This window comes from Schistocerca americana, chromosome 7, assembly GCF_021461395.2.
Source record: "Schistocerca americana isolate TAMUIC-IGC-003095 chromosome 7, iqSchAmer2.1, whole genome shotgun sequence".
Classification (NCBI taxonomy): Eukaryota; Metazoa; Arthropoda; class Insecta; order Orthoptera; family Acrididae; genus Schistocerca; species Schistocerca americana.
In genome coordinates, this window is record NC_060125.1 from 291202809 (window position 1) to 291227972 (window position 25164).

General features: G+C 42.1%; 1 protein-coding gene across 2 annotated transcripts in view; it reads right to left on the reverse strand.

The window, feature by feature from the left end:
• Window positions 1-25164, reverse strand: part of LOC124622037 (myrosinase 1-like) — a 183233-nt gene that overhangs the window by 104742 nt on the left and 53327 nt on the right. For both annotated transcript variants that reach the window (XM_047147595.1, XM_047147596.1), the window contains exons 5-6: window positions 12686-12811; window positions 2542-2725 (exon numbers count right to left, since the gene is read on the reverse strand). In XM_047147595.1, the coding sequence (XP_047003551.1) occupies window positions 2542-2725; window positions 12686-12811 (310 nt within the window). The remainder of the gene's footprint in view (window positions 1-2541; window positions 2726-12685; window positions 12812-25164) is intronic.

Below are 25164 nucleotides of genomic sequence, written 5' to 3' on the forward strand. Positions count from 1 at the left end.
TGAAGGAGTCAAACAAGATTAGTGGAATTAAATAAGATAGATTAGGAAATGAAACACTAACAGTGTCAGATGATACAAATAGGCAGGATTCCACATCCGGTGTCAATCTCGTTGTAATCGATCTGGGTGCACTACCACCTCATTTTACAAATCATGTTATAAAATACTTAAAATACTCAAATTAACCGACACTGCTACGGAGTGGCAGTGGCCATTTCCATGACTGATAACGTCAGACGCAGTGCAGTGCACGAGCTGTGCCACGACTGCTGAACGTTCCGTGGGCCACCGTTCGAAAAGTGCTGCAAAGTGGCATGTCTAGTCATTTTATTGAGTAACGGTTGTAACCTGGAACGAAAACAAAATACGCAATTATCAAAACTTACCCTCTCATGTGGAAATTAAAATGTGTTTCTTTCAATGGTCTATTTGTTATTTTTCTTTCGCGTGTTCTTAAAGATGTTTCTACGGAGTTTCATTGCCCTATGATCACTCAATTTTTCAAGTAGATCTTCTCAAGTACAGTCACCACGTAGTTATAATCAGATACACTGAAGTTAGCCGTTGCCTCGGCTTTTACCTTCAGACTGTCTTTCAATAATGAATAGAAATCCATAACCTAGTCATCCGTGTTATTTTCTGTTCGTCTTTGGCTGGTTCATGGTCGTCTTCAATAGTTAACACATCACGCTAATCACTTTAGCTCTACGTATGTTCTACATCCTGATGCGTTGGTTTTTCGCTCTTCTTCCTTACAGATTTACTGACCGCCAGTGACCTCTGTGAGAAAACCTTTGTTAATGTAGAATAGGTCATAAAAATGAAAAGTATACGTGTTTCACAAAATAACTGATATACTCACAATTCCTTACGTCATTAGTGAAACAGGTAGATATAAGGAGATGGAGTGTAAAAAATATATTTTCAGTCACAAACTGATAATTCAGCATCGTCAAAAAAAAAAAAAAAAAAAAAAAAAAAAAGAAAAAAATCTTTCATTCGTCTGATAATATTGCAGCACATCAAAGGCCACGCTTCAAAGATACCACAGAACGAAATCTATATTTTGAAATAATAAATGCATCACTTGCTTTGCCCGAAACTATATTTAACGTGCAGTGTAGTTAGTAAGTTACTGAGGGCAGAGTAGACATACAGTGTGTCCCAGATGGAATTGTTAGTGTTCTGCGATACGACAAGGATGATAATTCGAAATAAAAAGAAGTCTTACAAACATGGGCTCTAAAATGCATACCTTAAGAGCTATGAGCACTCCCCCATCTTCGCTACTGTGAGACATCTCTCCTATTGAACAAGTTCTCGTAGTTCTTAAAATACCCATTTTAAAGCACATGTTTATTGGACTTTTTACTTCAAATGATCGTCCCTATCATACTCCTGAATACTGAGCATTCCTTCGCGGGAAGCCGTGTATAGACTTATGTATCGAAATCCTTCCTTTGTCATGACAAACGAAGAAAACACCCTCGATTAGTTTTCAAGAAAATATGTTTCAGCCTGAGTTAAACACGGAAATGAAAGACTTAGGCTCCAACAAGACTACACAAGTGCATGGTTCAAATGGTTCAAATGGCTCTGAGCACTATGCTACTTAACATCTATGGTCATCAGTCCCCTAGAACTTAGAACTACTTAAACCTAACTAACCTAAGGACATCACACACATCCATGCCCGAGGAAGGATTCGAACCTGCGACCGTAGCAGTCGCGCGGCTCCGGACTGAGCGCCTAGAACCGCTAGACCACCGCGGCCGGCCTACACAAGTGCATATTTTCAGTATTGCTAAAATCTGTAAGATGCATGAAATGTAAGAAACAAGAAATCTATTGCTGGCTTTCTAACTGTTATCCTCGTAAAGCCAAGGAAAGAATCAGCTGCAGCTTATCAGTGTACAGAACGTAGAATGCCTTGCGCGGTCGTATACACTGTCCAGTGACATTTACCACTTTGAGTACCTGTCAAAAGCCTGAATAACCAACTTTTGCAGCGCGGAGCACTGCGAGAGAAGTACAGGACTTACAAAATTCTACATGTTTGTGAATCCCGACCATGGGAAGTTAATCAACGACTATAATGTTTTAGCGTCCCGCCGACATGCTTTATATACCCTCAGGAATGCTAGTGCTACCTTCTGTTTCATGTGAGTGATTACTGGAAGTTGATATTGAAAGTAGGTCCCTGCCGCTGTGGCCGAGCGGTTCTAGGCGCTCCAATCAGAAACAGAGCTGCTGCTACGGTCGCAGGTTCGAATCCTGCCTCCTGCATGGATGTGTGTCATGTCCTTAGGTTAGTTAGGTTTAAGTAGTTCTAAGTCTAGGACACTGATGACCTCAGATGTTAAGTCCCATAGTGCTTAGACCCATTTCAACCATTTTTGAACATAGGTGGCGATCACATTAATGTCATTGGACCTGTATGTCTAGCCAGTAATTTCAAGTTGTTGCAGGTGATGCTACTATATTGTTTGAGAGGCTCATGGCATGAGTTATAGAATATGGGTAGCTCGTCTCCTTACTCACCGTTCTGCTGCGGACGGAAGTCCTTGTCGTACATGTGCCACACCTCGGCGTGAGCCTTGATCACCGAGTAGGAGACAAGGTAGTCGCCGATACCTGACGCATTTATGCTAGGAGCCTGAGAACCGGTGGAGGCGTAGCCTGTTGCAAATACGTTTGGCTCGTTGAACGTGGCCCAGTACTTCACCTGTAAATTGAAATTATAACCAGAAACGGTTAACAGTTATTTCATAAACTTTCATTCACAACGTATTAGTCTAGAAGGAAGTACTTAAGCAAAAGATATTGTGTAGCTACCAGAGATGATGAAAATAGTATTGTACAAGAAGTGAATGTAAGGAGAGGTGGACGAGTAGTGTGAAGTAGTGTAGAGTGAATTTGTGAGGAAAGTGTAAGTAAATAAACAAACAAAATGTGTCTGAAATTGTGTTGCAAATTACAGGCGACAACGTGGGCGGATATGTGAATGAGAACACTATTTTAAGCAGCGAATGGCTGTAATGGTGGTGTGTACGCGGCACTAGAAAGGCGAAGGCACCAATAGAAATGAAATTTTCAACGATTGAATGCAATGGTTCACGAAATCTGATATGTGAGTGGTGCGAGCTACCACTGTAACTGTAGTACCATAACTGCTCTTTACTTCCAAGGCTATAATAGTAACAATTGTAGGAAATTGGAGCACAGACGAAAAACAGTTAGAAGCGTGCACGATGAATGCTAGCAGACGCACTTTGAAGCCATATCATGACAGTAAGAGCAAAGTCATTCTTGAGAAACAAAGAGAGAAAGAGAGGTATACCAAAAGGACAATACGTATTCTGGGAGAAAAACATATACCAAACAAAAAGAGATATGTACCATTAATCAATTAGGTGTTTTCAAAGCTCTTGGGCACTTACGTTGTTCAGTTTGTTTTCCTTGTTCACAATAACATTTTATTTAAAATTTCAACATTTAATTTTCGTATCGGATTTCATTCTTCTGCGTGGAGCACACTGACGAGCCAAAGAAACTGGTACAGCCGCCTAATATCTTGTAGGGACCCTAGGAGCAAGTAGAAGTGCCGTAACACGACGTGGCATTGATTCGACTCATGTCTAAAGAACTGACACCATGAATCCTGCAGGACTGTTCATAGATCCACCAGAGTACAACGGGGTGGAGATATCTTCTGAACAGCACATTTATAGGCATCCCACATATGCTCAATAAAGCTAATGTATTTGGAGTTTGGTGGCCAGCGGAAGCTTTTAAATTCAGAAGAGTGTGACTGGAGCCACTCTGTATCAGTTCTGGACGTGTGGGGTGTCGCATTGTCCTGATAGAATTACAAGTCCGTCGGAATGCACACTGAACATGAACGGATGCAGGTGATCAGAAAGCATGCTTACGTATGTGTCACCTGTCAGAGTCGTGTCTAGACGTATCAGGGGTCCCGTACCACTCCAACTGCAAAGCCCCCATACCATTACAGTGTCTCCACCTGTTTGGACACCCCCTGCTCTGACATGCAGGGTCCATGGATTCATGAGGTTGTCTCCATACCCGTACATATCCATCCGGTCGATACAATTTGAAACGAGACTCGTCCGATCAGGCAACATGTTTCCGGTCATCAGCAGTCCAATGTAGGTGTTGACGGGCCCAGGCGAGGCGTAAAGCTTTGTGTCGTGCAGTTATCAAGGTTACACGAGTGGGCTTTCGGCTCCGAAAGCCCGTATCGATGATGTTTCATTGAATGGTTCGCACGCTGACACTGGTTGATGGCCCAGCATTGAAATCTGCAACAATATGCGGAAGGATTGCACTTCTGTCACGTTGAACTATTCCTGCAGGGTCTTTTTCTGGCCCCAGCGATGTCAGAAATTCAATGTTTTATCGGATCCCCGATATTCACGGTACACTTGTGAAATGGTCGTACGGGAAAATCCCTCTTCTTTGCTACTTCGGAGATGCTATGTCCTGTCGCTCGTGCGCCGATTATAACACCATGTTCAACTCACTTGAATGTTGATAACCTGCCATTGTAGGAGCAGTAAGCGATCTAACAGCTGCGCCATACACATGTTGTCTTTTGTAAGGGTTGCCGTCCGCAGCGCCATGTTCTGCCCGTTTAGACCTCTCTGTATTTGAATATGCTTGCCTATAACAGTTTCTTTGTCGCATCAGTGTATAAAATATTGTAAGAGCCGAGTTTCGCAGTCATGTACACGGGAGGTGGCTGTATCTCCTTGGAAACCATATACCAGTTGGCCTCCGTCTCAGTTAGCTATGGTTTTTTTTTCTCGATTATTCTTAAGATGGAGCCATAGTGACAAAAAGCCTTTTTCAGTATTTCTCTCGAGGAATGAAGGATGGATCGTTGGCTTATGGACTCTCCTCGTAAGATACAATACAGGTGTGTGCTTGACGAGAGCAAAATTATTATATAAGAACAAATACGTTGAAAAATTAAATGCCATATAAGAGCTAGTGAAATGAAAACGAGAGAAATGGAATAAATGAAGTAAGCTGTTTATTATTTCAAAAGTAATCGCCATAGATAATAAATTTATCCCACTGTAAGACAAGATGGTAGATACCTCCACGTAAAAGCGCTCGAAGTTACCTAGGGAACCACGATTGCAACCAAGCGTGCCAATCTTCGTCAGAAGCAAATCGGCGGCATGAATGTGTTTCTTTTGGGCTCCAACAATATGGAAGTCGCATGGGGAGGGATCGGGATAGTATTGAGGTTGTGTAGGGCTTCCCAGTTAAATTTCTGCAACGTACTTGAAGCAAGCGTGGCAATATGTAGGTGGGCATTTTGTTGACAGGTTGTTTCGACAAAGCTGCAGAAGTTTCACTGGGGAGCCCTTATACATCCTCCATACAGTCAGGATCTTTCCTTATGCAATTTCCATATTTTTTTGAGCTACGAAGAAAGAAGTACGCAGCTGTCGATTTGTTTCTGAAGAAGAGGTGCACGCTGGAGTAAGATCATGGTTCCGCAGACAACTGCGAACATTTTTCCATGGAGGTATCGACAGTCTTGTCTCACAGTAGGATAAATGTATTACCAGTTACGGTAATTTATTTTGAAATAATGAACAGTTTACTTATTTTTTCCATCTGTCTCATTTTCCGTTGACTGCCCCTTATAACCCTGGTTACAGTTAAAAATTAGGTAATTCCAGATATGCTTACATCAAAATTAATTTATTTCGTAACTTAAGTGCTACAACTAAACAAACCTCTGCCGTTAAAGCTAATACAGATAAGTGATAAAATTTTATAAAATCTAACAGTCCTTACGATCCTTACAAAAATGGTTCAAATGGCTCTAAGCACTATGGGACTTAACATCTGAGGTCATCAGTCCCCTAGACTTAGAATTACTTAAATCTAACTAACGTAAGGACATCACACACATCCATGCCCGAGGCAGGATTCGAAACTGCGACCGTAGCAGCTGCGCGGTTCCGGACTGAGGCGCCTAGAACCGCTCAGCCACATCGGCCGGCGCGATCCTTACATAGCAGATATGTAGAGAATGACAGAAAAACAGAAAGAGATAATTTAGGCAACAGAAATAAGGCTTCAGTATTCGGTGTTAAGAAACAGAAAAGGTGATCGCCTTTGAAATGAATACAGGATGTTAGGAGCATAAGTACAGATACTGTGATCATTAATATGTACCCACTTGAGTGTGTTAGTTGTTTTTTCTCTGCGTCTAACAGTCTTACCATAAACACGTCACATAATTTACCACCTAATGTTTTCTGCAAGGTCGTGACTCCACCACGAAGAGGCCTACGCTTGTAAATATAGACTAACCGTTTCGTCCACGCGTCCACATTTCAATATCTGACATGCCGTCCAGGAGGAAACAAGTATTAATGGCGTGCTGCGTGCTGTTGCCACATGTACTTGGAGGTACTAATTCCGTCCGAACAGGCCGTGGAAGGCCCAACGGTACCGATTGGCCGCCGTGTCATCCTCAGACCACAGGTGTCACTGGCTGCGGATATGGAGGGACATGTGGTCAGCACACCGCTCTCCCGGCCTATGTCAGTTTATGAGACCGGAGCCGCTACTTCTCAGTCTAGTAGCTCCTAAGTTTGCCTCACAAGGGCTGAGTGCACCCCGCTTGCCAACAGTGCTCGACCGACCGGATGGTCACCCATCCAAGTTCTAGCCCAGACCGACGGAGCTTAACATCGGTGATCGGATTGGAATCGATGTTGCGACTGCGACAAGGCCTTCGGCTGGAGGTACTAACCAAACCGAAAATCATACTACCCGTAATAGCTATAATTATTACTCCGAAAATGAACTAAATACTGATGTTGTTCGCCACACAGTTCTTAGTCACTAATAAAAATATCTGCACCTTTACACCATTCCCTCCGTATATAAAACTCACATTCAGTGTAGAGAACGTATGGGCAGAAATTGAATGAAATAATACGGCTAAATGATATGTTAAAAGAAGGGATCAAATATAGACTAATTTAACGTAGTGCTATGGCAGCAGAACGAGTGCTGACGAGATGAAGACAATAGTGTGGCATGAAGAAGAGGCACGGTTTCTTCCGGAAGCAGCACATCACGAGAAGGTCGTAGGATTGTTCGACTGCTGACAAATAGACGGATTTCTGGCAGAGTGTCACCACAAACCGGAGGGAACGGATTTTCTGGACGCTGACTTGAGATCTAGAATTGCTGTTTGTGATTTACGCCTGACTCTTTAACACAGACAACTGTGTCTTGCGCGGAGTAAAGTTCGAGTCAACATTGAGAGCCATTCTGCGTTGTTCATCGAGGAGTCTCGCTTCTTTTTTTGGCGATTTCGTCGACGTCAACGTGTCCGTAAAAGAGATGCTGAAAGATCAAAGGAAGCAGCGATTCTCGAGAAGCATGGCTGTCTAGCACTTGCTTTGATGGTGGGAGCTGTTGGATGAAACAGCAGAACTGATTTGCTGATTTCAGGTTAAAATGGCTCTAAGCACTATGGGACTTAACATCTGAGCTCATCAGTGTCTTAGAACTACTTAAACCTAACTAACCCAAGGAGGGAGGCTGCCATTATACAGGGTGAAGCGAAATTCGCGCACTCGCACTTCGCATAACGACTCCTCACAAGCCAGCGATAAAAAAATGTCCCTCACAGAATTTCGTCCGGCGAGTACATCCGGCAGATAAAGGTTAAACAGTGGCAATCTGGCAACACTGTAACAACATGTATGGTAACTACCTCTGTCAGCACATATTTCTTGTGCTATACAGTTGGTGCAGTGGATAGAGTTTTGGGTTAGCACGCAGAGCATTCGACGGTTCGATCCCGGGTTGAGGAATATGTTTTTTAATTGGTAATTGTAGTCCAGGTGGTACGGTATCTGGCATCTTAATCGTCAACAGCGATTCCAACGGGTCCTCTAGAAAACATTTGCACTTACATACTACAATTGTAGAAATGGAAGATTGGTCAGCTTTGAAAGAAGCTCTTTCCCCTTCATCTACTAGATGCGAAACCAGTTTTCTTTGTAACCTCCTCCAATGGCCCCATATATTAGTACCAACTATTATTCTTGCCTCGTTCAGGTCCATTACATTTCGTTAGGGCCTTACATTACCAATAGGACTAGCAACGTGATTTGCGAATAATGTCTAAACTTGGCTACTATTTGTGTGTGTTATCACCATTGAGTCTGGTAACCGCATGCTGTTTAGTACGTATCTCAATGCATTATTATTATTATTATTATTCTGTCGAAGGGATTGTGGAAACATCACGTCCATTACCGTTAGGGAAGCAATGTCTCATAATTAGCGGTGTCGGGATGAATCATGCAGAACAATATCTGTCAGAGGGGTAATGCACGTTAGGTGGAACTACGCGCAGGACTGACGGCGTGTTTTAGGTGTATACACTGTCCACCAGACAGGGATTAGTTGCGAGCGGAATAACGCGCCCGTGACAAACTCCAATGTACATGCATACAAGTATCGAATTTTCTCATTGTAAACCTCTAAACCAGGGTGGCAGACACAAGGCATACACAAACGTTTAATATGTGGACACGCCTCTGGTCCTTGGTGCATCTGATAATAGGACTGGTGTTGCCACTCGTGAATAAGCTTTTAGATATCCTCGTCAACGCCATCCAGATAAAAATGTGTTCCGTTGTCTGTAGCTGTGCCTTCGGGAGTCAGGTTCTCTCCTACCACTATCACATGATAGAGGTCGTTCACGGACTTGCCGTACTCCAGCTACTGAAGATGCTATTCTGGAGGTCTTACACCAAGAACCTCAGCGAAGTACACGTAGTGTACCGAGGAAGGTGCGTGTCTTGCAACACACAGTCGTTAACATGCTGCATGAGCATGGGCTGCACCCCTATCATTATGATTTCACACGACACCTGCATCCTGCAGATCGCAATCAGCGGATGCAATTCTGTGAATGGTTCCCACAACAATAGGAAGCCAACGATGACTTCGTGAACACCATAATATAGTCGGATGCAGTAACATTCGCTCGTGAGGGTATTTTCAATATGTATAATCCCCACCATTGGTGTGAGGTTAACCCGCACGTCACCCGCGACCGTGGATATCAAGTTTGCTTTGGTACGAGTATCAACGTCTGGGCCGGAATATTGGACGATGGATGTTTGGCCCCTACATGTTGCCTGACCGGTTGACTGCACATAGGCATCATACACTCCTCTCAAACTACCTGCATGATGCACTGGAAGATGTTCCACTAGATGTTTGGCAGAGGATATGGTTCCAACACAATGGTGCACCTCCACACTCTGTAATTAATGTGTATCAGTATTTAGACAGAACATCTCCAGGGAAATGGCTCACATGTGGAGGTCCAGTTGTTGGGCCACCACGTTCCCCTGACATAAATCCCCGGGATTTATTCCTGTGGGGACACCTGAAGGAGCAGGTGTACTCTACTCCGCCGATGAATGTGGAAGAATTGGTAGTGCATGATCATGCTGCTCTTGTTACTGTGATCACAGCTTTCCTGTGAAGAGTCCAGAGCTGTATGATCCGACAGATTGCGCAGTATTTGGACGTGGAGGGAGGTTGCTTTGAGCATCTGTTGTTCTGAGGACAATATATTGTATTGTGAAGGTCATGCGGTCATTAATATAGACGTTATTATTGTCACTGGTTGCTAATGTGCGACATCTGAGCGGTCGGTTACATACAGTACAAATGATAAGTAGATGTTATGTTATTGTAATGTGCTATCATCTTTAGCATCCCGAAATTGATATTGTTTTTGTAGTTATTCTGTTCTGTGACAGGTAATTTGTTTCAACTGTCTATTTCTTATTTGTCTAACCACGTATCTGTTATGTTCAGCGTTACAGAATGTTGCAAATTTAGGATGCATGTGACCTAAGGAACGGTGTACAGGGTGTCCTAAAAAGAATCACCTGATTTTAAATAGAATTATTTATTAGGAAAAAGGGTTTAAAACCAACAAATTGCATACTAAACTACTCAGAAAAGACACAAATATATAAAAATCCATCATACATGTTCAATATGTCCTCCACTGGCTGCACAGACAACTAGCCGATAGCCGAATTCATACCAAACTGGATGTAAGGTGTCTTCTGTCACTGAAGCTACAGCAGCTCATATCCTGGTTTTTAGTTCATCAATGTCACGAGGCAAGGGAGGAATGTAAACCCATTGTTTAACATATCCCCACAGGAAGAAATCACGGTGTTAAGTGAGGGGACGTAGGAGGCCAAGACTGTAAATCCTGGTCTCGCGGTCCTGTACACCTTTTCCAGCGTTGAGGCACAGTGACATTGAGGAAACTGTGCATGTTGTTGTGCCAGTGCGGTGGTGCTCCATCTTGCTGATAGATGAAATTGTCAGAGTCATGACACGTAGACTTGCGGGGGCTCCGCTCAAATGCTCATCGGATTTGTTCCACCGTTTGTTCAGGAACGCGTGGCCGACCAGGACTTTTGCTTTTACAGAGGCACACTGTTTCTTCAAACTGTTTATATCACCGTCGAACGTTCTTTTATATCACCGTCGAACGTTCTTTTATATCACCGTCGAACGTTCTTTGATGATGGTGGTTTAGCACGAAATCGAATATGAAACGTCCGCTGAACTGCGATCACTGATTACGACTAAATTCAATAACACAATACGCCTTCTGTTGCGCGGACGCTATATTGTGCGAGACTGACTGCACTCTCGTAGCAACGTCCAGCGGATCTTTTCTGAAACTCTAGACCTTGCCGATTACTCCCAGCGCTGTTTCATTTACCTAGTGACATTTGTCTCAATATTATTACAAGTTAAAATCGGGTCAGTCTTTTTGGGACACCCTGTATTTACAGTATGAAATATCAGAATGAAATTAGCAAATGAAAAAAATGCGCCCTAGTCCAGGATCGACCCCTCAACCTCCTACATCCCTGCATACTAACCCAAAATCCTATCCACTGCACCAACTGCACAGCATAGCTAATGTGGGCTGACAGAGGTATTTACCATACATGTGTTTACAGTGTTGCCAGATTGTCACTCTGTAATGTCCTTTTTCTGCCAGATGTACTCACCAGGCGAAATTTTGTGAGAGACATTTTTTTATCGCTGGTGTGTGAGGAGTTGTGCTGGGAAGCCCGAGTGCGCGAATTTCGCTTCACCCTGTTGTCATTCCCTTCATGAACAAGGTATCAAATGCCATATTTCAGCAGGATAATGCAAGATGTCGCAAAGCAGTTCACACTGCAAATATCTCGAAGAACGTACAGATGGTAGACTGACCTGCCGGGTTTCCTGATATTTTTCCTATAGAGCACTGACCTGCCGGGTTTCCTGATATTTTTCCTATAGAGCACATCTAGAGCTTGATTGTAGGACGTATCTTTCCGTACCAGCCTCCCGTCATCAATCTTCGTGATGTGGCACAGCATGCGTCTGTCAAGACATTCCTCAAGACAAGTTTCGGGGCTCTTTGCTTACATGCCACAACGAATACAAGACTACATTCTGCTCGTGGGGGTTACCCTGGGGTATCGAGCGAAGAGCGAGGTGCTAAAGCAAGATTGGTACCTTGCAACGCAATCACAGCAATATATACTTGCTCCAAGCCGCATCCACGGATGAGTAACACTGGCGTAGCCATGTCCAGAAACCTTTCACTACGCCGCCGCAACCTATTTTCCACTTAACGCCCAGCACACGACCGCTCAGCCCAGTCCGTGATCATCGACTAAGACGACAGCATCGTCTTCTAGTAGGCCATCTGTGGTGGTGACGATGATGATTTATGGCGGAGGGCGCTAAACAGAGGCCAGCTCTGTGATCGTTGATGTTAGGAAGAACTCCGCTCACAGCTGGCAAAATCGTTGTTTATTAAATCACGACCGGTTTCGCGGCTTTAAGCCGCATCATCAGGTGAACCTACGTGGTAGAAAGCAAAGTACAGTGTCACTGTATAGCTGCGGTTGCCCAGAATATAAAATAGTTTGTGTTATCATTGTTTCAGGCTGAACTTTGCGCTAAAGTTATTGTTAACTGCAGTCTGAGTGAGAGACTTGTATTTTCTCTGTATCAAGTAATACGTTAATATTCAGAGGCAGTTGTAAATTGTCCTGTGGAAGTGTTGTAATAAAGTGAACTGATGTTTTATGGATTATAACATCCACTCGGTGTCAGCTTGGAGCAAACGAAAGAAGTCACTATTAAACAAATGAGTGCATTTCCGTCCGGTACAACATACCCAATGCTGATATTGATGTCAGACATCAGTTAACAATGGAGGTTTAATCGTTCGGTAAAAAATATGTAATGAACAATCACAAATCTGATTGGTGTTTCATGATGTAAAACGTTCTGTTTCCGACAGTGTGCCTGTACCAAACAATGTGGGCACACAAAAGAGAAAGACGGGAAGAAAACGATTTGAGTATTTATCATAATACCTTTGGGTGTCAATAAGAGGTCCAATAAATTTTGTGGTCCTTGAAGATGGGTCTAATCCTTGATGATACTAATCTTTGATGGTGATAATGATGTGAAAGTTTCATTTGAAAGATTGTAGTTATTCATACTACAAGAAAAATGTAGAAAAGCGAAAAGCGTTTCGGTATAATGACTATTATCTTACTCTGTCTCCAAACTGTTCAAAAGCAACTCGTGCGAAGTCAACGAAATTGGGTACCACGACCTCGGGGTTGGTCCATCCTCCTAAATCCTGCAGCGGTTGTGGAAGGTCGAAGTGATAAAGTGTCACCTACGGAAAAAATACAAGTTAATCAGTGAGCCTTACTGTTACACAGTAATAAATAAATAAATAAATGAGTGAAACATCCATGTCTAGAGTAGGAAGAAAAACATAAATCTTATGTGGATCTCACGCGATGAGCAACAATACAACAAAGTAAGAAAATCGCGTTTTTCTAGGAACTATGACAGAAGCTGGACAAATTATGAAATACAAGTACACATTAATGACGATGTTTCTCAACCTAACTAATCGACGAGCATGGATGTCAGCGTCTAATGCATTATGTCCGTGAGAAAACATCTTGTGCTATGACGAAAAGAAAAATTCTATGTTATCTGAATTCTTATGTTTATTCACTTTCCTATGTTGTGTTAAATCTTTGGGAGACACGTTTTCGCCATATCACTGCATTCCATTCATGAGTAGCAGCTCGTAACAGGTAGAGAGATATCGGTGACAAATTTGGTATCAATACCTCCTTCTCGACCAAGAACAATGTAAGCTAGGGACTTTGACACACAGTTTGGAAAGATGACATACAAACAAGCAGGACATTATAAGCTTTAAGTGCGGTTGTGGAGACCTATGCATTGGAAGAACAGAAGTGGAATTTGACACTAGATGTAATGAGAAGCTGGCAGCTGTAAGTTTTTCTTGAGACATCAGTTATTAGTTTGCTACTGTTCTGTATCTTTTTGCTACAGCGTGTTTATCTTTTTATCTCTAATTAACTACTACAACTAACACAGTAATCTATTCATGTTCTAGCCTTTGTTTGCTTCGACTCTCTGCGCTTCCTGCAAGTTACCCATTCCTGGATACCGTTGGAGGGACACCACTAATCTGTGCATCCTGCCGGTAAGGCTATACTTATCTCAAAAAATCAATTTAGTGTTTTTTTCATTTTGTACTTTATTTGTCCACATCAGTCTTAATATTCTACAATAGCACCATATTTCAAATGCTTCCAGCTTCTTTTTCTGTTGGTTTTCAATGGATTGCGTTTCGCTTTCAACTCTGAATTAACATTCACAGTAAATGAGTAGTTGCAAATGAAACTGGAATCACCATATAAAAATGTTTTTAATATTTATACCACGTTTCATACTGGAACTATTGCGTTAAAGTAAGTGCTTTTGATGCATCTGAGATCTTTTGGCACGATGATACTGCTTATTTACATCCTCAACTAAAAATTGGACCATTCCTCGAAACTATAAACAGCTTTGGTAAATACTGTCTCTTTCGTATGCTGTGGATACATTTTATAAAGTGAACGTTCACTAACAGACATATTGCTTTATAAATGCTCTGTTTTTGCTGACATAGTATCCTACTTTAAGTACGTAAACAAGCGAAGAAATGACAGGGCATAATGATTTTATTTTTTCACTGATTTAAACAAATTTCTTGTGAAGACCTGCTACAATGGTTTTGCTAAAATTAGCGCACTGTTAATTAGACACTTTTTTTGCAATGTCTTGCTGTAATTGTAATGGGTGATCGCATTTCACTGTGCAGGCACAGTCTAAACATATACAGTCGCGACAGTCACTTCTATGAAAGTTGTAATCTAACAGTTGGAGACACACAAGCGCACTACCGGGGAGAAAGCCAGCTGTAAGATAAATGTTTGTTTCTAGTTATTTTCCTACTTAGTTTATGAAATAGTTAGTGTGTTTTTACGTTCTAAGCACTAGTAAATTGTCAAGAACATGAATGACTGTGAAGTAAACGTAAGGAGAACCGAATCTTATTCATTCCTTTATATAAGGCACAACACATTAATGAAGAAATGGCTTCGAAATTTGCGTATACTTGCAGTTTACTTCACATGAGAGCAGTAATATGTCCATGAGAAGCATTTATTTCTGTTACGTTACGCACTTACCATAACAGGCACTTTCCATGGCACGTAACAGTTTTGTATGGAATCTAATGATTCGCACATTCTTACATTTCACTCGAACAAAACACAGAACACAAATATTTTTGTGCATGTTGGCATTCCATCAAAAGATGACTGTGTTGAGGCTTCTTAGCTTTTATAGCTCAGACCTGGTAGCATTAACTGAATTGGTCTCTTCTGTGTTGGGAAACATTTCTATTGCTTTTGACCTTTTATTGTCATATCTGCGTAATTTCATCTTCAGCTGTAGTTGTGGCGAATTATTTGGTACGTCAAATAATGTTAGTATTGCATTCTATAAAAGTTTCCAATGTTCCACAGTCACTGATTGCGCTGAAAGTGTAGCCCTGTTTACTAGCCATTACTTGTACTTAAGAGGAAACGATGTTCCGTAGTTAGGTGTTTGTAGGTTATAAGAGAAACGTAAATAAATGCCCTGTAATGTACCGTTTCATACCTCTGACGGACTTTAGCAAACTAAGGAAAGACAAAAGTAGTGTACCTTTTTTATTGCTGCTTTTTATTGCACTATGTAAGCTTTTTTTTGTAAAAAGAATGCTTCAAATCAATATAAAGAACACTGTTGGCACTCTTCCGGTATCGTACTCAAAAGCGTTAACTTACAGTCCGCTTGGAGCGCTACTGTCGCTGGCTGTGTTAAAAATGAGGAGTTTTAGTGTATTCGTTGGATTGTGTTATAATACCGTTAGTTTCTTTGGAAGATATACAGTCCTTTCAAAAATTTTCGAGAGAAATTTTATTCCTGGCGTATAAGCGACGTCAGCGCATTGCCTGCTATGTCAGACTGAACTACCAACAGTAAACAACTAATGTGCACAATTTCAAAGAATTTTGACAGATGGCAAATTCGTAGTGAGCCATCAAAATGGCATCTACGAAAGATACGAAAGACACTCGTTACAAACTACGTGCTGTAATTCAATTCAAAGGCGACAAGACTCGCTATCGTCAATAAGAACCTATCATGAAACGATAAAGTGCAGAAAGGGCTTCTGATAGTTCGCCAGGATCAAAGAAGGTGCAAACAACAAATCGAAAGTCAAGAGAACTTTCATCGTCTATTATGACGCTCACGGCACTATCGCACCTTCTTCGGTCTTGGCGAACCATCAGAGACCCATTCTGCACTTTGTCGTTTTATGGTAGATACGCGTGGACTGCACTTAATCTAATAACCCGTGTGTTCAATTACAGCACATTACTTGTAAAGAATGTCTTCCATAGACGCCATTTTGACGTTTCACTACGACTTCGACACTGGTCAAAATTGTTCGAGACTTCGTGTGGTGTCACCGCCAGACACCACACTTGCTGGGTGGTAGCCTTTAAATCGGCCGTGGTCCGGTAGTATACGTCGGACCCGCGTGTCGCCACTATCAGTGATTGCAGACCGAGCGCCGCCACACGGCAGCTCTAGAGAGACTTCCTAGCACTCGCCCCAGTTGTACAACCAACTTTGCTAGCGATGGTTGACTGACGAAATACGCTCTCATTTGCCGAGACGATAGTTTAGCATAGCCTTCAACTACGTCATTTGCTACGACCTAGCAAGGCGCCATATTCAGTTACTATTGATATTGTGAATCATGTACCGTCAAGAGCGACGTTCATCATTAATGGATTAAAGTTAAGTATTCCACCAGCTACGTCGGTTTTTCTAAATTCTAATTTCCTTATCCTGTTCCAGACCTCACGCCAGCCTGCGTGAGCTAAAACGCGTGCATTTCGGCCTCCTCTAGTAACACGGTGTAGGCTCTCCTGCCAACCACAACACTTCGCACATCTGTTGTTTACAGTTGTTAGTTCAAGCTGCAACCATAGATACTGTACTGACGTCGCTTATACACCAGGAATAAAACTAAACTTCTCGGAATTTTTTGGACTGACGGTGCAAGTGTTTCACGGAAACACGTTTCTGTTTGTTAGGCTTAATTAATATCAGTTCAGAAAGAGTTAAGTGACGGTGCGGGGTTTACCAGAATATTACTCAAACGGGAAAATGCTGCTGCTGGCTATAAAGCATTCTTCTAATGTATTTAATGTAGAGTGTAAACTGGAACTGACGCTAAGGCTTCGACATGCAGTGAGATCAATAAACATTAATTTTTGGTTGCGAAGTGCTTCTGACAATTTAGCTTACAACCTCCATAAAAACGCTTGGAAGCAGAATCTACTTAAAAATATCTTAGTCTTGTATATAATGTTGATTCAGTTCCAATCAATAGTTGTTATGAAACAAAATGGTTCAAATGGCTCTGAGCACTATAGGACTTAACTGCTGAGGTCATCAGTCCCCTAGAACTTAGAACTGCTGAAGCCTAACTAACCTAAGGACATCACACACATCCTTGCCGGAGGCAGGATTTGAAACTACGACCGTAGCAGTCGCGAGGTTCCAGACTGTAGTGCCTAGAACCGCTCGGCCACTTCGGCCGGCTGTTATCCAAAATTATTCGATACTAAGGTAAACACTGTCCTTCGACATAATTACTGCGGCAGCAATTTGATGTTCTCTGAGTAATGTTTGTTCGCCAATAATGGGAAGGATTACAGAGTCACCACATGATAACAGGTGTAAATACCCAAACATTAGGACTTCCTAACATTCCCTGAAGTTCGAGGAGGAGGAGATTAGTGTTTAACGTCCCGTCGACAACGAGGTCATTAGAGACGGAGCGCAAGCTCGGGTGAGGGAAGGATGGGGAAGGAAATCGGCCGTGCCCTTTCAAAGGAACCATCCCGGCATTTGCCTGAAGCGATTTAGGGAAATCACGGAAAACCTAAATCAGGATGGCCGGAGACGGGATTGAACCGTCGTCCTGCCGAATGCGAGTCCAGTGTGCTAACCATTGCGCCACCTCGCTCGGTCCTGAAGTTCGAATGCTACGAAATATTTATGGCACTGGCCTGGTAGGAATGTTTGGGATAATGTGAAAGAAGTTTACGTAAAATCTTTACCATTTGATTCCATGGTACCAAATGGATCCACGTCAGTCTATTACAGAAGGCAGGAATGCGACCTTCTATCCAGCTTAGTTACACGCACAGCGAAAAAAGCAGTGACAGAAGTGTTGTAATAGGTCTAAATGTGTGGCATTAATGATTAACTTCCGTTTATTTCTATAAATTTATTTTAAATGAGTGTTTGGTGTGGAGAAACTTTCTAATTAGAAGTCGGACTTATTTTATGATGCAGTCAGACGCTTCCTGCTTATTAATATAGAAACAAAACTTATTACGTATTCAACTGGGTGTAATGAAGGAGCAGTGAAAGCGTATAGGAAGTAGGTGTACGGTAAGCTACAGTAAACAACTAAATGAATATACTGTCGTAGGCAAGACAGAAGAAAAACCAACACCCAGCACAGTAACAGAATTTTGAATACTTACTAGCCCCGGAGTATCTATTTCAGTGTGTAAACGAAGATAGAAATCAACTGAACATCGCTGACTGGAACGGCATGTTAGGGGAAGGAGCAGGAGACCGAGTTACGGGAGAATGTGGGCTCGGTAGTAGGAATGAGGTAGGAGACAGTGTAAATGACTTCTGAAATAAATTTCAGCAAGTAATAGCGAATGAACTGTCCACAGATCGTAAGAGGAAGAAATTTCGAAATCAGGTTGGATTGTGATTCATACCCAGGATCAGATGTAGACTCAGATCACAATTTAGTAGTAACAATGAAGTGTAGACTGAAGGTGGAGAGATCTGTACGAAAGAATCAATGTCGAAAGAAGTGGAATACTGAAGGACTGCGGTCTAAGGCGCTGCAGTCATGGACAGTGCGACTCGTACCGGCGGAGGTTCGAGTCCTCCCTCGGGCATGGCTGTGTGTGTTTGTCCTTAGAATAATTTAGGTTAAGTAGTGAGTAAGCTTAGGGACTGATGACTTTAGCAGTAAAGTCCCATAAGATTTCACACACATTTGAACATTTGTACTGAAGGATTGAGGAATAATGATGTGCATCAGGCGTTCTCTAAGGCTGTATGTAGATAGTGCGATAATGAATACCGCCATAGGCAGTTCACTTGAAGTGGGAGTGCATTTGACAAAAGACCAATCTCAGAATTAGACAAGTTTGGTACAAGGAAGGTAGCTGCGAAGAAGCCGTGGGACGCAGAAGAAATATTTGGGCTGACTGATGAAAGAAGGAAGGACAATAATCTTCAGCGAAATACAGGAATAGAGCAATATGAAACACTTAGGAATAAAATAAATAGAAATGCAGGGCAGCCAAGGTGAAATGGCTGCAGGAAAAAGAGAGGACATTGAAAAATAAATGTTCGACGAAAACTCTCATTCAGTATACAGATAAGACAAAACAACTTTTGATGAATTGAAAAGCAGACGTGTCAGAATTAAGAGCACAAGAGTGATTCCACTGTTAAATTCAGAGGAGAGAGCAGATGGGTGGAAAGAGTAAAGGCCACTGCGAGTGAGAGGAGCAATGTTACGTGATAGAAGAAGAAACGAAAGACCGTGTGGACGAAATAAGGGATCCAGTATTAGAGTCAGAGTTCAGTTGGGCTTTAGAGGACTAGCGACCAAATAAGGCGGAATGCATGAATAATATTTCTTTGGAATATTTGAAATAATCAGGGAAGTAGCAACCAAACAATTACTCATTTGTACAAATGAAATGACACAATTTCAGGGACTTCACTGGTCTCCTATGGATATGATTTTACATGTACAGACTGAAGTGGCCAATGAAAATGTGGTGTCACCGCCAGACACCACACTTGCTAGGTGGTAGCCTTTAAATCGGCCGCGGTCCGTTAGTATACGTCGGACCCGCGTGTCGCCACTGTCAGTGATTGCAGACCGAGCGCCGCCACACGGCAGGTCTAGAGAGACTTCCTAGCACTCGCCCCAGTTGTACAGCCGACTTTGCCAGCGATGGTTCACTGACAAATTACGCCCTCATTTGCCGAGACGATAGTTAGCATAGCTTCAGCTAAGTCATTTGCTACGACCTAGCAAGGCGCCATTATCAATTGCTATTTATCTTGTGACGCATTTACCGTCAGACCGATGTTCACCAGTTATGGATTAAAGTTAAGTATTCCAGAAGCTACGTACTATTTTTGCTACTATAAAGACCTTGTCCTGTTCCAGACCTCACGCCATCCTGCGTGAGCTTAAACGCGTGCCCTTCGGCCTCCCGTCCTAGTGGATTGGCTGTCTTGCCAGTCCACAAAAGAAAACCCCCTTGGTACAAATTTTTACTCGTAAATTCAGTCTATATACAAAAAAATCATATGTGTATGAGACCAGTAAAGTCATTGACATTGTATCATTTCAATTGTAAAAGTACCTGCTCGTTGGTTTCAGGCTGGCTCCCCCATTTATGTTCGATACCGAGGTGCTGTTCCAGAACAAGGAGGACCTCTGCAGTTCTATTCGTGTGTAAGGGGGAATTTAAAGTAGCCTCGGGCGACAGTCGGAGCTTGGATCGAGGAGAGAGGCATGCCAGGGTAATCCGTGCAGTGTCTGAACTGCTGTGCCAAGGTGACCTATTGGTTGACGCACCTGCGTAGTAAGCAAGAGACCTGGGTTCGATTCCCGGTCTTGGTACACATCTTCACTCGCCGCTTCAGTCTACATACATAAAAATTACTCATTTGGTTTTTAGAAGAATGAGTCTGGAGAAATACCATCAGACCTTCGGAAAAATATCATAAAAAAACCCTGAAGATAGATAGGGCAGGTAAATCCTAGGACTCTAGCGCAATAAAGCTAATTTCTCATTCATCCAAATTGATAACAAGAATAACATACAAAAAAAGTGAAAAAATTCAGGATATTTTATGTGAAAAGGAAATGTGCCAGAGAGGTTGTTCTACCGTTGTGGTTGATAATGAAAGAAAAAGTCAAGCAAATCAGCATACGTTTATAGGATTTGTCGGATCAGACAAGGTGTTCAACAATCTAAAATAGTACATTTTTCGAAACTCTCAGGAAAGGTAGCGTAAGCTCAAGGAAAAGACCGCCAAAATAGAATATGCACGGAAACTAAGAAGTGAAGATAAGAGTGGAAGATCAGCAACGAAGTGTTCAGATTCTAATGGCTATAACACAGCATTCGTATTTTAGCCCTACTGTTAAATCTGTAGATCGAAGACGATATGACGAAAATAAAAGGTAGTATCAGGAGTGGAATTAAAATTAAGTGTCTAAGGAGATCTGTGATAAGATTCGCTGAGGATACTGCTTTCCTCTGTGAAAGAGAGGTTTGGTTGCGGGAACTAGTGAATGGAATGAAACAATTAATGAGTACACATCATGAACTGAGATTGGTGCCTTGGAAGCAAAATAACGGACAATAATGGACAAAGCAAGAACGTTACAAGCAGACTGTCTCAGGCAAAGGGGACATTCCTGGCCAAAAGAAAGCCACAACTATCAAACATTGGCCGTAATGTGAGGAAAAACGTTCTGAAAAGATGTGTTTGAAGCATACCACAGTATGGAAGTGAATCACAGATTGCGGAAAAACCAGAAGAGAATAGAACTGAAGTGACTGAGACGTGGTGGTATAGAAAGATGTAGAAAGGCAAGTGGACTGGTAAGAAAAGTAATGACGAGGAACAGATAGCAAACATTGAAAAGAAGAAGAGACTAGATTACAGATAATGTGTTAGGACACCAAGGAATAACTTTTGTGCCTTCTTGAGGGAACTGTATGGGAAGACAGGCATTGGAATACATCCAACGAATGATTGAGGACTTTAGGTGCAAGTGCTACTCTGAGATGAAGGAGCTGGCAAAGGACAGGAAATCGTGGCTACAACGCCAAATGAAATAACGTTGATGACCTCACCTCCGCCCTCCCCCTCCCTCTCTCGCCCAAGAAAAGCTCGTTAGATGATGAAAAGAGAGAATGTATGAAGAGTTGACATAAATTGTTCAGATAGTTAAGAGATAAATATGGCTGTAAGAAGAGCAGGAAAGACAGTAGTAGAACATGATCTGGCGCAAAAGGTATGGAAGTGGAAGCCATAAGGGAGAATTGTATGCAGAGCACAATTTCATGATTGCTGCAGCTCACGCAAAATACAGTGGCCGATGGACAGAAACGTATTTTCCCCTTGAGCTCTGGACGCGTCCAACTCATTGTTCTGAAGGGAAGGCTGCATTAGTTTGCTGTCACCTGCCGAGCCGTGCACTTCGAACATTCTCGTTGCTACCTGACTGTAATCTTTTCGAACAATAGGTGCGGGCTCAATTCTTCACATTCTGTCATGTGTGATTACGTGCATTCCATTTAGATTTATGTCGTAATAAGCATAGTAGGATTCATAAATCTCATTAAAATTTTTGCTAAGAGGGTTGCAGGAACCACTGGCTATTCCAGTTGCACAATGAAAAGAGGAAAGGAGCATAAGAGAAACATAGCTACAAGAACTTTCCAATGAGTCAGTCGTTCAGTAAAGACAAGGAGGAAGAGGAAGAAAATGTATTTCAAAAAAAAAATGGTTCAAATGGCTCTGAGCACTATCGGACTCAACTGCTGTGGTCATAAGTCCCCTAGAACTTAGAACTACTTAAACCTAACTAACCTAAGGACAGCACACAACACCCAGCCATCACGAGACAGAGAAAATCCCTGACCCCGCCGGGAATCGAACCCGGGAACCCGGGCGTGGGAAGCGAGAACGCTACCGCACGATCACGAGATGCGGGCAAAAGTATTTCGGTAATACTGATGAACAGGTTGCCAATGACTGGTACACAATTTCCACAAGCGATTTATCTTTATATTGTCAGTGTTGTAGTAAATGGTATCGTTCGCTACTCTACACATATTAGATTTTTTTATTTTTAATTTTTATTATTGGAGCAGTTTCCTTCAGGCAGTTGTCTGACAGTCACAAGCTTCCACAATGAAATTTCACTCTGCAGCGGAGTGTGAAGTGATAGGAAACTTCCTGGCAAATTAAAACTGTGTGCCAGACCGAGACTCGAACTCGGGACCTTTGACTTTCGCTGGCAAATGCTCTATCAGCTGAACTATCCAACCGCGACACAGCTCTGATTCCGCCAGCACCTCGTCTCCTACTTTCCAAACTTCACAAGAGCTCTCCTGAGAAACCTTGCAGAACTAGCACTCCTGGAAGAAGGGATATGCGCTGTGAGGTTGTGAGTCGTGCTTGGATAGCTCAGTCGGTAGAGCACTTGGTCAAGGAAGGCAAAGGTCCCGAGTTCGAATCTCGGTCTAGCACGCAGTTTTAATCTGCCAGAAAGTTTCAACTCACTAGCTGTAACTTATATGTTACGGGAGGTAAATATTTGTGCATAGCCTCCCCTACAACGCAGTGAACGTCCAGGCCAGAACCCACACCACAGCCATTGTCCCCTCCCCTACCGTGTCGTCTAATAGGTACGGGCCAATTTATTCTGTGCGCTCCCTGACACATGGTTTAAGAATCACGACAGCCGTTGCATACATGGAGTAATCCTAGAGACACCGGAACATTTCAAATAGACTACGTAGTGGTAAGACAGATATTTGGAAATCAGATTTTAAACTGCTAAATTTTTCCGGGGACAACTGTCAGAACAAATTGTAGAAGTAGTAAATTTAGATGGCCAGGGACATATTGAAAGAACCAGAAGTTATTGAGTGTTTCAAATAAAGCAATGGGTAGTGAGTGACTAAAAAGTCGGGGAGGGGAGAGAATTCAAAAGATGACGAATGGGAAACTTGATGGATTAAATAGGGACGGCAACAAAGATCAAACAGGCAAAAAGACAAGACCCAATAAAAATCCCTCAATCGTGTAAGAAAGACTGAATTTAACTGACGAATGGAGCAAGTAGAAAAATGCACCAAATGAAGCAGGAAAAAGGGAAATGAGTTGTTTCAAAATGAGATTTAAAGAAAAAGCAGAATGGCGCAACAGGAATAGTTAGGGAATAAATGTAAAGCTGTAGAACCATGCACGACCAGTAGAAAATTAGATGCTACCTAAGGGAAATGAAAGAGGCCTTTGGAGAAAAGAAGGGCAACAGTATGAATACTAATGTTTCAGACGACAAGACGGTACTAAGAAACGAAGGGAAAGCTGAAAGGAGGAAGGCTATACAGGAGAAACAGATTGATAGTCAAAGGTTTAGAACGGCTATAATATACAGAGAGGAGATTTGAAATACGATACTGCCAGAAGAAGCTGACAGAGCACGGAAAGACCTAGTGAAACTAGGCACCTGGAGTACATAACGCTCCCACAGAATTGTTGACAGCCTTGGAAGAACATACCATGACGAAACTATTTCATCTGATATGCAAGGTATGTGAGACAGGCGAAATACCATCAGATTTGAATAAGATTCTATAAGACAGATGAAGGTGGGTGTGAATACTACCGAACAGTCAGTGTAATAACCAGAGGTTGCATAATACTACTGCGAAATATTTACGGAAGAATGGAGAAACCCGAAGAAGCTAACGTCGAGGTAGACGTGCGTGAGTTCTCGAGAAGCACAGAAGCATACAGTGCAATAGTGACCTTACGACTTATCTTAGAACATAGGCTGAATAAAGGCACCCATACGGTTACAGCATTTTTGGAGAACGTTTTCGACGAAGTTGATTGGAATATACTCTCTGAAACCCTGATGGTAGAAGGGACAATATTGAGGAAGCGAAAGGGTATCTGTAACTTGTGTAGAAGCCAGACAGCAGTTGTATGACTTGAAGGGTATGAAAGGGAAGCCTTAATTGCGAAGTGAGTGAGACAGGTTTGCAGCCTATCCACGCTTCTATTCCATCTGTATAAAGAGTTGTAAAGGAAACAAAAGATAATTTGGAAACGGATAGATAGTTCAGGGAGCAGAAAAAAAACTGGAGTTTGCCGATGATATGGCAACTGAAACAGGGACGGCAAAGGGCATGGAAGATAAGTTCAACGGAGTGGATGAAAAGATATTATAAGATGAACATCAAGAAAAGTAAAATAAGAATAATTAAATGTAATAGAATTAAATCAAATAGTGTAGAGAGAACGCCAACAAAGGTAAAATAAGATTAATGAAATGTAATAGAATTAAATCAAATAATGTAGAGAATGGATAACTAAAGATAGTAGATTAGTTTTGTTATTTGGACAGCAAAATAAGCGAAGCCGGATGAAGTACCGAGAATGTAAAATGAATCTGGCAATAGCGAGGAAAGCCTTTCTGATCGACAGAATTTACTATCGTCGCTGAAATAACCGTAAAGAAGTCTTTTCTGAAACTATATGCTTAGAGTATAGCCCTGTACAGAAGTGAAACATGGACAATAAAAACTTCAGATAAGAAAAGAACAGCTTTGGAAATGTGGTGCTGCAGGAGAATGCTGCTGATTTGATAGTAAATAGGATAACTAATGAGGCACTACCAAATCAAGTAGGAGAGAATAGAAATATATGCCACTGGTTAAC